Source organism: Dinoponera quadriceps, unplaced genomic scaffold (assembly GCF_001313825.1).
Source record: "Dinoponera quadriceps isolate SergipeBrazil2010 unplaced genomic scaffold, ASM131382v1 scaffold120, whole genome shotgun sequence".
NCBI classification, from domain to species: domain Eukaryota; kingdom Metazoa; phylum Arthropoda; class Insecta; order Hymenoptera; family Formicidae; genus Dinoponera; species Dinoponera quadriceps.
The window spans coordinates 2,912,862-2,926,357 of NW_014554309.1; the positions used below are offsets into that span (position 1 = coordinate 2,912,862).

At 43.2% G+C, this 13,496-nt stretch overlaps 1 protein-coding gene across 1 annotated transcript; it reads left to right on the plus strand.

The window, feature by feature from the left end:
- The first annotated feature begins 8,574 nt into the window (after nt 1-8,574).
- Nucleotides 8,575-12,002, plus strand: LOC106744769 (heart- and neural crest derivatives-expressed protein 2-like). The gene is made up of 3 exons (XM_014619794.1): nt 8,575-8,656; nt 10,165-10,799; nt 11,674-12,002. Exons 1-3 carry the CDS (start codon nt 8,575-8,577, stop codon nt 11,806-11,808), a joined length of 852 nt encoding a protein of 283 aa, XP_014475280.1. The 3' UTR covers nt 11,809-12,002.
- Nucleotides 12,003-13,496: the final 1,494 nt, after the last annotated feature.

A 13,496-nucleotide genomic window follows, 5' to 3' on the forward strand; every position in this document is an offset into this window, starting at 1 on the left:
ATGCATCTCTCGTAATCGCGGAAGAATTGGCGGCTTGCCGCGTCGTTGCGTAAATTGAGAGTGGGTGGGGGCCCGGGGTAGGAAAACGCGTCGTTCCGGTGGCACCCCGCGGTGACGTACACAGAGAGTCGATTTCATCCGCCGAATTGTCATCCTCGGGGGCGAAAGACAACGTGTGGTCGACATCTGCGTGCCCGTCGTTTTGCCGCAATGAAAACGTAACTACGGCTGCTCTCTGGCAGGGGGATGATATTTGTCTATTTTTCCCACAACACTCCTCCCCCCCTCTCCCGTTTCTCTCTCGTTCTTTTTTTTTTCACGCGCTATTAGCATGCACGACGGATGAATGAAGCGACAGAGAAGCATTGTACAGGATATTTAGCCGCGACGGATACGATATTTAGTGTTATGAATGTACGGTCGGTTTGGTTTGTCGCGATTCGGGATAAAATGGGATCGATCAAGCGAAAAGTTAAAGAGATTGGACAGAAAAGTGGAAAATATTTACAAGAGCAAAACTGTTGAATTATTTAATAACGGGTATGTCGTCTGTCTGTCTGTTTCGCGGCTTAAAGGTTCCTTCGATCTATGAATCTTGGGCGGTCGGATCAACGAAAAATCGCGCAATTTTGAGGGAACGAGAACGGAAGTGTCACGGCGTCACGACTTGCTTCCGCAACGTGTTCTCCGATTTCGAAAAAAAGAAGAAGAAACACAAAGCCGAAAGAGCCGTCGGAACCTGTGCGAAACGATCCGTACAAGATAAAGTTTGGGCTCGCCGACTGGCGCCGACCTCCTTGGAGCCTGATTCCCGATGACACCCGATGTTCGGCTAGAGAATGTCGGCCGCAGGATGTTCCTTTTCGCTGTGGAGCCAGCAGCACGCGTCGCGCACGATGTCTCGCGCCCTGCAATAAAATGTAACCGGAGGTGCTGCGACAATGGAGTCGACGATGTTGCCTCCGTTCCTGCTTGTCCCTGTTTCATTGGCACGAGGCGCAATATACATTAAGGGTGCATGCTGGCGAAGGATATCTGGCGCGCACATGGAGGAATTCTTTCCCTTCGGATCTCACTACGCGAGCATTTCCGTAGGAGGACAATTTCTCGCGATAGGACGCGTTGATTTTTCCTGAGGATCGGTATTTTGCGAATGACAGCTGTTTTCAGAGCGATCGCATCGTCGTAGACCTATATTTTTATCATTGTCCGAAAACGTTGTCGAAAAATAAGCAGCAAGCAGCTTTTTTTCCTTTTTTATAGAGTGCGTGGTACTACTTCTCGTATCTTTAATCTTTATCGAGATTATTTTTATTACTACTTATTACTCTTCAACGTACTTATTTCTACGTTTTCCTTTCTCTTTCTCTCTCTCCCCCTTTTATATATATATGTACTAATCTTCGATAATTATACATCTCCTCTCAGCTGCGTCATTATTTCCCATTTCTTAAATCCAATTTACGCTTGGGAAAACTATGATCGACATTTGATTATTTCCGTCTCTTTTCTCCGCAAAATCTACATGCAAAGTTTGAGGTTTTTCAGATTCAGTCTATGTAGGCAGGCAGGCAGACAAGCAGGCAAGATGGACCAAGAAAAGAGGGACAAGTGGAGACAAATCGGCGCGAGCGTGAAATACGAAGAGAGGCGCCTATAAAAAGGTTCAAGTGGTTGCACATGAGGACAGGCTTTTCGGCTACCTACGTCCGAACGATTGTCCTCGCTTCCTCTTCACGTCGCGTGAACGTCGAAGAAACTCGTAAATCGTAAGTGCGCAAAGAAAAATTTGGCAACGGGCGCGAGGAAAACTTTGATTTTAATGTGCGCGCGCGCGAAAGAGAGAGAGAGAGAGAAAACGGCGGTCGTCTTCTCTTCGTTATCTTTTCTCACTTATTTTCGGTCTTTTGCGAGCCTTTTGCGGCAGAGGCGAACGAATAAGAACCAATCGAGCTTTGGTCGAGAAAGACCAAAGCATAGTGATCAGTTAAAAAAAACAAAAGGAAGAAAAAGGAGAGAAAAGAGAAGGAAAAAAATAAAAATAGGCGTCAAGTTACACACGTAAGGGATCCGAACGATCGACGCCCACCGGTACAGCGATCTCAGCGAGTAATACGAAACGAGGGCGTAACCGGGTATTTCTTCTCATCCATGTCGAGAGTTCGTCGCATCTTCTTTGATTCTGTCAGCTTTGTTACACCTAATGGCGGGATTAATAATCGTCACGTGGCAAACAATGATTCGATTGTTAAAATTGCGAATTAATTAATATTTATCGCGAGCCTATCAAGAATATATCTATCTGATCTCTAGTGGAGTGAAGAAGAGATGGAAACAATTTTAAGGTTAAATATAAATTAGTTAAATAGTATTTCAAATTCAATAGTAGTTGTAGGATTAATTAAAGGATTAATTTAACGACGATCTTGTTACATCGCTACATTCGCTCCACTGTCGTCATTATTCCGATTGCAGAGAGAGAGGAAAAGAGTTGACGACATATTTCGTTATTTCAAACTCTAATTTGGACGATACATCGATGGTAAGGAAGGAATGGGAGCCGCTTCTACTAGAGCAACAGCTTGGGAAAGGGACAGATGAAACTATTTGAATCCGTAACACTGGAGTTTCGATCGCTTTGAACAAGTCACGACTGCAGTGTCACTTTCGGGCAGTTTCGGCGCTAATTACAGCTCTCGTAAAAGGAATAATTTTATCCCAAGATTATCGAGAGTTATGCTCGAGACATTTTGGGTCTGAGAGATTGATTCGTATTGAACGAATTCTATCGCAAAAGGATCTGTTTGCTGCGTTGTGGGGAAACGATGAATCCATGATGAATCATCGCGCTCGCCCGCCGACCCATCTTGATCGAAACGGCGATCCTGCTCGATCGCGCCCGTGATAAAATTAGTTCGCCACTGCTGCGTTTTCCCTCGCAAACAAATTTCATTGAGTCTCTCCCGATGTCAACAAAGAGTTCTCCTTCTTTGCGATACCTTGCAAATAAACATTAATTAATTTTTCAGGTGTGCGCCTTCCTTTCTCATATTCTCTTTCCGACATCGAGTTTGCAGCATCAAAGGACAATATTCTTTATAGCGCGATACCTTCATGTTTGCGACATTTTAAGATATATTAAAAGATTTATATTAAAATCTGATAAGGGAAAATATCATAAAGGTGAAGTGAAAAGATCGATTTCTCAAATTTCAAATCATTCTCTGAAATCTTTATTAAAGTCCCCCGGACTTTGAGGAAATGCACGGTATCGGGGAATATCTCAAAGGGCGATTATAGCCAACGTAGCATCGACGCAGCAACCACCCACGTTCTTCGGGTGCGTTTTCCTAACCGCTTCTTTCTTATTTAATCTTCCGTCGCAGGACTTCGGAACCTGCTAATAACGATTAAGATCGTGTGCAGATGCGTCCCCCCGTCGCTCTCCTTCCCTCTTCTCTCCCCACAATCGTCATTTAATTATAATACTTCGGGAGGCCTTCCATTTCATGGGGTAAAAGTATCAGGTGAATGTGGACCGTTGTTTACACACCGAGTTTTCGTTGCAAGATATTAGACGACACGACTGATGGACCACACACGAGAGAGGATTGCTCGCTACGCGATTTCGCAGATGGCACACATTTCAGCTTGCAAACTAGACGTTATTAATTTCATCTCTCTTGGTGGAGGAGCGTTTCGAAAGCCTACTGACGGGACTTTTGTCTTTTCCTCGTGACAGATTTCGACGAAGAATCTGGCGCTACTTCCGCAACATTTTTTGCAAGACAGTTTGTATTCGCGTTTGTGATGGCTCATTCTCGAAGGACGCAGATCACTATTTTCGGTTTTCCGTATCGGAAGAGAGAGAGAGAGAGAGAGAGAGAGAGAGAGAGAGAGAGAGAGAGAGAGANGCTCGCGGCCGTTTTTGTCGTTTCTATAGAAGCTCCATTAATACTCGGTAACGCAATAAACTATATTTAGGGGGCGGCATGGCGTACATATAGTATGATTTGATATCTCGTGAAACGCCACATGGCCCCTGTGAATTTCTCTCTTCCTCTCCTTCTCTCTCTCACCCCCTCTGTCCCTCTCTCGTCATCCGCCTCTACCTAGCCGCCGCCTCTTTTCCGCTTCGTGGTCTCCCTTTTCCGGCTCATCATTTACTGTTTAACTTTTCCGCTGATCGCAGAGGGAGATTAATTTTTAACGTGTACCGACTTTTTTAGTAGGTTAAAAAAAGTCACGTTCGTATGAAACTACGTGTTAAACTACGTTACTATGAGCGTGGTGTCAAGCGCGATGAAATAGAGAAGCGTCGTGAAATTAATTTCCGTCAAAACCGATCGATATTTATCGACTCGACTTGTTAGTTGCCTCCGTCCGAGAAAAGATTGGCATTCTTTTAATTTTAATTCGATTTTTTATCACGAGACTAAAGTGAAATTCATTAAAATTTCGTGCAATTCTTAAATTTTACACATTCAAGAATTGTAAAATATATACAACGGTGTCGGTATATCGGTATCAATGCGATGGTTTCTAGTGGTCGTATAATTAACGAATTTAAATTTTCTACGTGCTTGTACATGAAATTCAATTTCTGCTTACTCGTTCGATTTGCAAGTAATACGGATGCACAGATTATTTTTCCCGATTTTGAGAGAAAAAGCATGATTTACTCTTTAGAGAAATGGCGTATTTAAATAATTTGTGAAATTCGCCATTCGCGTTAATCTGTCGCGCGCCTGGTGTTTTTTTTTTTCGAGATACGGAAAATTTCGATGATTCGACAAGACGAGGTGTATGAGAGAAAGAGAGAGGAAAGAGGGGAGGGGAAGAAGGGGTGAAGAGAAATGAACGGAAAGAAGAACCACCACGTGTCATGCGATGGAAAAATAAATAAATTCTGGTAGCTGTGCACCGATAAAGCGCAGAACACCACGGTTTACCTCCTTGTTTACGTCTACCGCTCCTTTCTGAAAGAAAGGGCCTACTTAACGGCGGAAATAATAATTAGTGAACGTGTCGACGTTCAATACGAGGCCCGGAAATCTCTGGATCGCACGAGGGTGGCACGCGACCTTTGTGTACTCTTTTTCTAAACAACATTCTACTCTCTCGGCATATACTTTACCACGTTGCACGCACGATTTTTCTCGCGTCGAAAGATTGAAATTATTTAGTAAATGCGGTTCGATTATTTCGAACAATATAATAGTAGTAATGAGTCACGCAATTAATACGTGGGTTCTGTTACGTTCAAGTTGAAAAATATGCTAGAGACGAATGGTGTGTAAGAAGAGGCTTCTATTTTCTTACGGACTCGATTTTTCGTAAATGTAGTGATGCATTGAAAGTGTGAAACCTTCTCCTTTAACGGAATAATCGCATTGTATCATTATATTATATCAAAAGTACAAATAAAATACGGGAATGTAAATTACTTTTTGATCCGTTTTAATTTGTGAAAAAGCTGAGGGGACATTTTGGTAATGTTAGGTTCTTCCCCAAACGTGATTTCGTACCAAAAGTAATGACCAAACAAACCGGGTATCCTGCGGTTTTCCACAGCTCCTGAGACCTGAGATGATTAGAGGCGATTAGAACATGTTCTGGATTGCGTCCTACTACCGCAAAAGCGGCTATATTCCTGCCTCGTAGTCTCTATACCCCTGTAACCGGGGGTGAGTCTCATTTAAGGTCTCATATATATATACACAAGGAACCCGAAAATGTATTATACGGTATTCACACATATTAATAGCAAGTAACACACAGACACATTAATAGCAAGTAAGCACCATAATTATTATGAATTAAATTTTGGTTAGAAGGTAAGAAATGTACGGATGTGGCAGATAAAACGCAATTGAATCATGCGGCAATTTTGAAAGGCTCGAAATTTTATTGCGTTATTATATCTTACTCCATGCGATGTTTATTTTAAAACGTTCGAGAAATAGAGCTGAAAGCTTAATTATTATTATATCGCACTTGAGGTCTCGGAATGCTTCGAGCCGGCTACCAAAATGACGGCGGAGAGGCAAGGAGAACGAAATCGGAGGGTCGCGCATCTTCCCTACGCCAGACCTCCACGCACTCCCCCGCTATCGCGATTATTACTTAATAGATATCGCGAGGAGCTGCCAGGCGCAAAGGAAGATTATCACCACGCCGCTCGCTCTTTCCCTACTTTTACCGTCCTGCGCACATCCTGCCGCCGAACGGCAACGCCAGGATCTTTGGTTGCCCCCGCCCAGCCCTTAGTAAAGGGCTGCTTGTTGGCTGAAGGAGAGAAGAGGGAGAAAGTTCAGGATGTCAGCGATCGCTGTTACACTCGACTTGATTGATTGCACTAATTATAATAATAATAATAATAATAATCACATTCTGCGATTTACTGGTTTTTAAATGCGATCGAAAGACACCGTGCGACACTCGAGGATATAATTAATCAAATCGCGCCCTGCCTTTATTTCGCGAGAAATTCAGTGTCCGGAGTGTTCGGTTAAATTTTCAAAGAAATGTCATCGTCGAGAATTGTCCTGTCTCCCGGTAAAAGTGTTTGACGAGAAACGCGTGGTAATTACGGTCGCCTGGCATGAAAAAATTACTCGTCCTATAAGTGGCCCCTTCAATCGCGGCCTCTCCCTTTGACGGTGAACCACCCCGGCGACCCTGTAGAAAAGTTCCTGTGGTGCATGCCGGCAGCCGGCCACTCGACCAATCATTTTCCCCGATATCTACCAGCAGAGGCCGAGAAAAGAAACGGCTAGATTATCGAAGAATGCCGGAAAGAGGGGATGCGCGATAATCTCCTATCAGCCGATAAAACGGAAAGAGAGACAAGGATTCGCCATGTGCTGAACGAAATTATTCGGGCTGTCACTGAATGCGATTTTTTTCGAGTAACATCTCCCTTTTCTTCTCCTCTTTTATAATCCGGCATTTATCGAGGTAAATGCTCGAGATAAATCTAGTTTACGGCCGATAGCTAGGAATAATTATTCGGCTATTACACGCCGGCGTCTGGTTTCTCTCGAGCGCCAGACGCCTGCCCTTATCGCGCGGAGATAATGCATTTTCTTTTTTATTCAAATATTGCGCAGGTAGTTCAACAAATTAACGTGAAGAAGGAAATGGAAAAATTATTACAACTGTCATGAGATCCACATACACATACTCTGTGACATGATCAATAATTTTGTTTGAGAACATACGTCGGAAGTTGCGGGTATTTCTTAATTGAGCAACGTAGCTCCGTATGGAAAATCACCGTCGTTAAAAGGAAGAACACGGAGGAAACAGGTGTCGCGACTTATTTATGCGAACAGGTTGTCAGGGAAAAGTCCCGCGGGACCACTGCTCTCGGGGAAGTCTCTTTGTAAGATCTTCCCGGTTGCGTTTTTAACTCGCATGGAACGCGTTGTCGGTAGTTCTTCTTCTCAAAGGGTCGATACATCCACCGGCGGATATTATATTTTCGCGGTTGCTCTGTTTGGATGAAAGAAGCCAAAAGTAGGTATGACCCACGCTACTCGTGTACGTCACACGTGTCGATGTAATTACTATCCGTTGAGCTGTCTTCAACGTCGCAAATATACAAGTTTAAGGTGTGTACATTGTTGAAAAGGATCCTACCCGACGGTGTTTCCTCTGGCGAATTTACGGCAAGCAAGGATAAATGGAGAGAGAGAGAGAGAGAGAGAGAGAATTTTCAGTCCGCAGCTCGATATCGCGGCTAATAATATTATTACACCGCGTATAGGGAGGCATCTGAGCGTTCGCGTCGATTGGCAAAAAGACGAGCACGGTGATGGCGATACGTCGTGAATCGGAGGGGAGCACCGACGGCGCGTCATACCCTAAATCATACCCCACTTCTCCGTCGGCGAAGCTCCCTCAATTTACTAATTGAATTCTGGTTCCCCTCCGGGGCGTAGACTAGACCGGACTCCGCCTGTCGGGTCAGGCCCCTCCGAGTACACCCACTCATACGGATGCTGCTGCTGCTACCACTGACTAAGTGCGGAGCGGCAGCCTCGCACACCACGCGAGATCGCTACCATACCGAATTCCGCTTTCTCAGTGTCACTTTGACTGCACGTCCGAAATCGCGAGGCGGACTGATTCGGTGTAGCCGGACTCTCAGGAACGATTCAGTTCATATAAAGTTCAACGAGCAGTAAATCGAGCGACAAAATACACGCGAGCTTTGTGCTTCGCAGCTAGGATTCGAGCGAAGGCGCCTCCCGTCTGCGATCGAATGCAAGGCAGATCGATGAGATTAATGTAGTCAGTGGTAAGTCTAATCTTGGTGGCGAGACTGACGGACTACCTTTAATCTACCACGGAAATCTGAAATGACGAGTTTCATTCCTTTAACCGTGTAATGTAATACGGTAGATGCAACGGTCCAACATAATTGGATCTCGTGAATAACAATTGAATCTGACAATCGAATTGAGAAATCAATTCACGTTGCGAAGAGTGAGCTTGGTGAAGGACGGTGCGGTTAGAGTGTGATCGAACAACGAGTGTCAACGACAAGTTGGAAGAACCTGACCGATCATGCTCGGTGGATACGAGGCACAAGCGGAGTACTACCCGCAATGGCATCAACCCTACAATTATGTTACTCAGCTTCCCTACGGTGAGTATCACGAGCGATGAAATTCCGATTAATAGATACTCCGAGGAGAAATTCCCCGATAGCTTCGTCAACGAGAATCATTTGATTGCATCGAAAGAAGCTAATTAAACATTTCTCAGATTAATAAAAGAAAAGTCGATCTGGAACGAACGAGCGATATACTTAGCGAAAACATAGGAGAGTTGTGGAATTTAAACATTAGTTTTATTTTTCTCCATTCAATTGCACACGGAAGGAAAAGTCATATATATATATATATACGCCGAATTTAGGACATTCTTTTGTCCTTTTTGCTCTTTCCTTATGTTATGGTGCGTCATAATTTTGCGATCGTAACGAATATCAAATACTTCCAATACATAATAACGCACGCACGTCTAAAAATAATTTGCTTTACATAAGTTCGAGGATAGAAAAATTCTGCGATGGCGAAACTCGATTTTCCAGTTTGGTAGATTGACCTTATTTTCGTCTCTCTTATCACTACTTACCTTCGTTAATTCGCACCGTATCGTTACAACTGTCTAACGATGAAAGAAGAATACCGCGCTAATAGTATGCCGCTCGATGAAAGAAATGTTGAATTACTAGTTGTGAAACGTAATTATCTCGAAAAAGGGATATACATATACATGTAAAATTCTTATGAAAATGCTATATATATATTCAAGCATATTTACCACACACAAGCGATGCGTGTTTTGCATTTAATGTAACAGTTTATGTAAATTAGTGCATTGATACCCTATCATCGATCTCTTTTGACGGGTTGTGCGTATGTCAGGAGGGAAGGGTATGCGCACATATGCATGCATATGTATATGACATTTTAATAAATTCCAACGCAAACTGCTGAAAAGGCTTTTACTTATTATATTGTCTTGGCACGTCAACTAACAGGCCGGGAAACGAGCATATTTTATGGGGAAGTGATTTTGAGGATATGGCTAGAAACGTAGGACAAAAGTTCATTGCGATATGATAGATGCAATATTACGGCAAATACGAGGACCTGATCAATACACACACACACACACACACAAATAAAAAATAAAAATATGTTAAATTTAACGCATTTCACATGTCCCAAACCATCTGTTCAAATTTTTCTGTTAATTTAACACAAAGTTAATCTGTTGAATATGTTGAAAAGTAACACAAATATCATGTCTATATGACATAAAATGAATACATTAATCGACATTGAAACATAAAATGTGTTAACACACGTTGAATATCGATGCACAGCAAACAAATGTTGAGATAACATATGTAAAATTGACACAGGGATATATTAAAAATTTAACACAAAACTTGCAACAAGCCACCGATACGCAAATGTTTTGCACAAAATTACAGAGAGCACGAATATTCCCTCGATCTCTTCTCTCGGTCGCGGGAAGATGCCGCGAAATAATTCGAGCTTCCTTGAAAATTCGCAGCTCGATCGATCGCCTGCACGATCGAGTCACCTGCGATCGTACTGAAACGCATCATTTCTGCCGCAGGACCTCTCGGCGTTCCCGACGCCGATAGCCAGTCGACGTATTGGGGCGCCGATTCCGGTATCTCGGGGGACAGTTCTGGAGCGGGTAGTCCCACCGCTTCGACGCCACCCCTGATCGAGGAGATCGGTATACAGGAACCGAGTTATTCGCAGCAGTATCCATCGGCTAGTCAGCATTATGCCACCCTGCAGTATTCCCAGCAGCAGGAAACATCGCCCCATCATCTGCATCATCATCACCATCATCACCAGCCTAGTCACAGACGCGAGCACGAATATGCACAAGTCAGCCAGCAGCAGGCAGTCGGTGTCGTAGCTTCTCTTCAGCAACATCTTCATCAGAATGTAGCGCGCGAGGGTGGCGTCGCGCCCAGGCCGAAGAGGAGGAATACCGCCAATAAAAAGGAAAGGAGACGCACGCAGAGTATAAACAACGCTTTTGCCGATTTGAGAGATTGCATACCGAACGTGCCGGCGGACACCAAGCTTTCGAAAATCAAAACCCTGAGACTAGCAGCGTCGTATATCGGATATCTCATGGCGGTTCTGGAGAGTGACGAGGGAGAGGAGCCACAGACCTTCCGCGCGGAGATCCTTTCCAACGGCAGGAGGAACAAAGTGGCTCAACCCAATCAGGTGAATTACTTGTCGTGACTTACTTGTGAATTATTCTCTTCTAAAGCTCTTTTAAGAAACAATTTTGAGAGCTATGCGACCGCCAAAGTTGTCGTTCGGGATAAATGTGACACCATTCCCGTAGACTTTCCTAAATCTTCCCTGAAGAATGCGCTTTTGTAAGTGTTGTCGCGCCAACGTAAACATTCGCCTCTTTGATTGGCCTGTGCTGGCTTGAGAACCCGACCTTAAAGCCATCAACGTGCCTCGAGAGATTCGTTAGAAAATGCACCACGTTGCATTCTCACGCGGTCATTATTGCGTAAAGAAACAAAAATCCCCCGACGATAGAGCAAGGCTCGTCGTATAGTCATTTTGTCTTGGAATTTTTACTTGCCGAGAAGAAGTTTAAACATGATACTCAATGAGGCAATTTCTTTAGATTGCAAAGGCAATCTTTCACTTGGAGGAGAAAAAAAAGGATTAGAAAGAACACACGCAATCGGATTAATTTTCACTGGAGACGCGCGTTCTCCGCCGAAGTTCCCGCCGAGAGATCAATGCTCTTCGGAGGATTTAATAGGAAGTGTCATTAAAGACGGACAAAAGGAATTCGATGGTTTCCTGCCCCGGCACTCCGAAACAATCGAATTCCCCCGAACCCCAGCATTTTGTGGCTTTCTTCATTTTCCGCGATCATTTCACCGCCCACTTAGACTTTTTCTCCTCCGAGCGTCACCGTAATTTTCACTCACGGTCAACTCGTCCTTTATGTTCGAATTTGTCATCATTTTTTCCATTTTCACTCCTACACATTCGATCGGCCCGACATTGCAACGACAAGGTGAATTTATCGCGGAGACTCTAGTTGTTACATATCTCTGTTCTCCCGTAGAATGAGTCATGTTTGCAATCCGCCTCGAATCTCGGCCACGAAGAGTCAACGAAGAGCAAAGGACGAACGGGATGGCCGCAGCACATGTGGGCCCTCGAATTGAAACAAGAATCACCGACCAGCCAGATGCAATAAAATACATGGGAGTCACTTCTGTCAAAACATATCCGCGACATTTCACAAAATATCGCCCCAAGTTTATATTTACTCTTTTTTCCTCCCTTTTTTTTGCGACTGACGTTACTACTGAACGTCGAAAAGATGCGAGCCGTGATTTAACGTCTGCCACGTTTGTCTTTTAGAGATGTCTCATGAAAAATATCGAACGAAGGAAGAAAATAAAACGAAATTGTTGGGAAACAATAGAAAGCCATTTATATCATTGTCTCCGCATTTGTGAAATTTCCAAATTTTTAGAGAAAAGAAAAAAAATCATTTAGAAATCGCGGCCTTATATCGGGAAATAAGTGACTCTATTCAATGTAAAAAGAACAGAATCGTATGTATATATAATTACACGTTTCACATAATCATTATGCGTATGTACATAGAATTTCTTTCTCTCTACAGCGATCGATATTACTACTACGAACCAAAGAATATTATTTTATTGACGAAACTTTTTGTAAACAGAACGACACATAATTGAGTTGTAATTAAAATGCAATAATTTGGAAGCGTCGTTAATTAGAGAGCAGTAGGTAAGAGTCTTTGTAAAATTTTGTATAAAGCATTTATCGTTATAAAAATGTATAAAGTATCGCTAACAATAAACGATGTACTATAACGACACACGATGGGATTCATTTTTTGTAAATCTTCCTGTAGATTATTCGCGAAAAATTTCTCTCTCGATTCTGCAATTGTTCTCTCGTGCACGACTCGATGATGTGAATGAAAACAAATATTGGTTGAAATGTAAGAGATAAAATAATGAAGAATTTAGTAAAGAATGGTAAAAAAATGGTGAAGAATGGTAAAAAAAACGACAAAATAATATTGCGGGGATAATCTCTAATAATCCCTCTCTTGTACTCGAGCTCTCAAGAGAGGAAGTCCACCTTTTCCTCTCACTTTCCCTGACATCCATTCCGCCGCTCCATTACGGGCTTAAGACTCATTGTATAGAGCAGTCGGTTTCAGATTTCGTGGATACTCTGGCGCCAGTACTTGATCCCGTGTAGCGTGTCGGATACATGTACCGAAAAGAGAAAGAAAGATCTGTCGCGTAAAGAAAATATCTCCAATTTTCTCGACTTATCGGTCGCTCCCCTCATGATACGATTTTACATTGGCAAAAAATTGGGGATAAATGTTGCGATTAAACGGCCAGGAAATTTCCAATTCAGCCAGACTAATTAATCGTTGATCGCAACAGGCAAGCAGTTGTATGTTAAAATATTACTCTGGCCGATTGGTTAAACTTGGTTAAATTAACCGGCGTAGTTGTTACCGTCAGGAACTTGGTCAAGACTAAATATTTGCGAGACTGTCTTCACGACGACGTCGATATCCGTGTCGCCAACGAGTCAGTCGAGAAGACGACATTGTCGGTTTTGTATATTGTACGTGAGCTATCGATATTACCGGGACGATTGACGAGCCGTTTGTTTATCGCAACGAGTGGCACTATATTAGCGCGCACGTCCGCGAGACATTGAGAATGTTAATAGTTGAAGTCTTTGCTGTAGCTTCATCGTAAACATTTCAGACAGCTCTTTCTCTTCCTCCGACGACGACGAAGCCTCGTTACCCGAGTCAACAATTTTCTCGGATGTATCTTTTTTGTAAACGTCAAATTGTTTCGACAAAATTCGATCGAG

Coding starts and splice junctions, on each gene's coding strand:
- LOC106744769 (XM_014619794.1), top strand. CDS start 8,575: ATGCTCGGTGGATACGAGGCACAAGCGGAGTACTACCCGCAATGGCAT. Junction 8,657..10,164: donor TGTTACTCAGCTTCCCTACG/GTGAGTATCACG, acceptor TTTCTGCCGCAG/GACCTCTCGGCGTTCCCGAC. Junction 10,800..11,673: donor AAGTGGCTCAACCCAATCAG/GTGAATTACTTG, acceptor GTTCTCCCGTAG/AATGAGTCATGTTTGCAATC.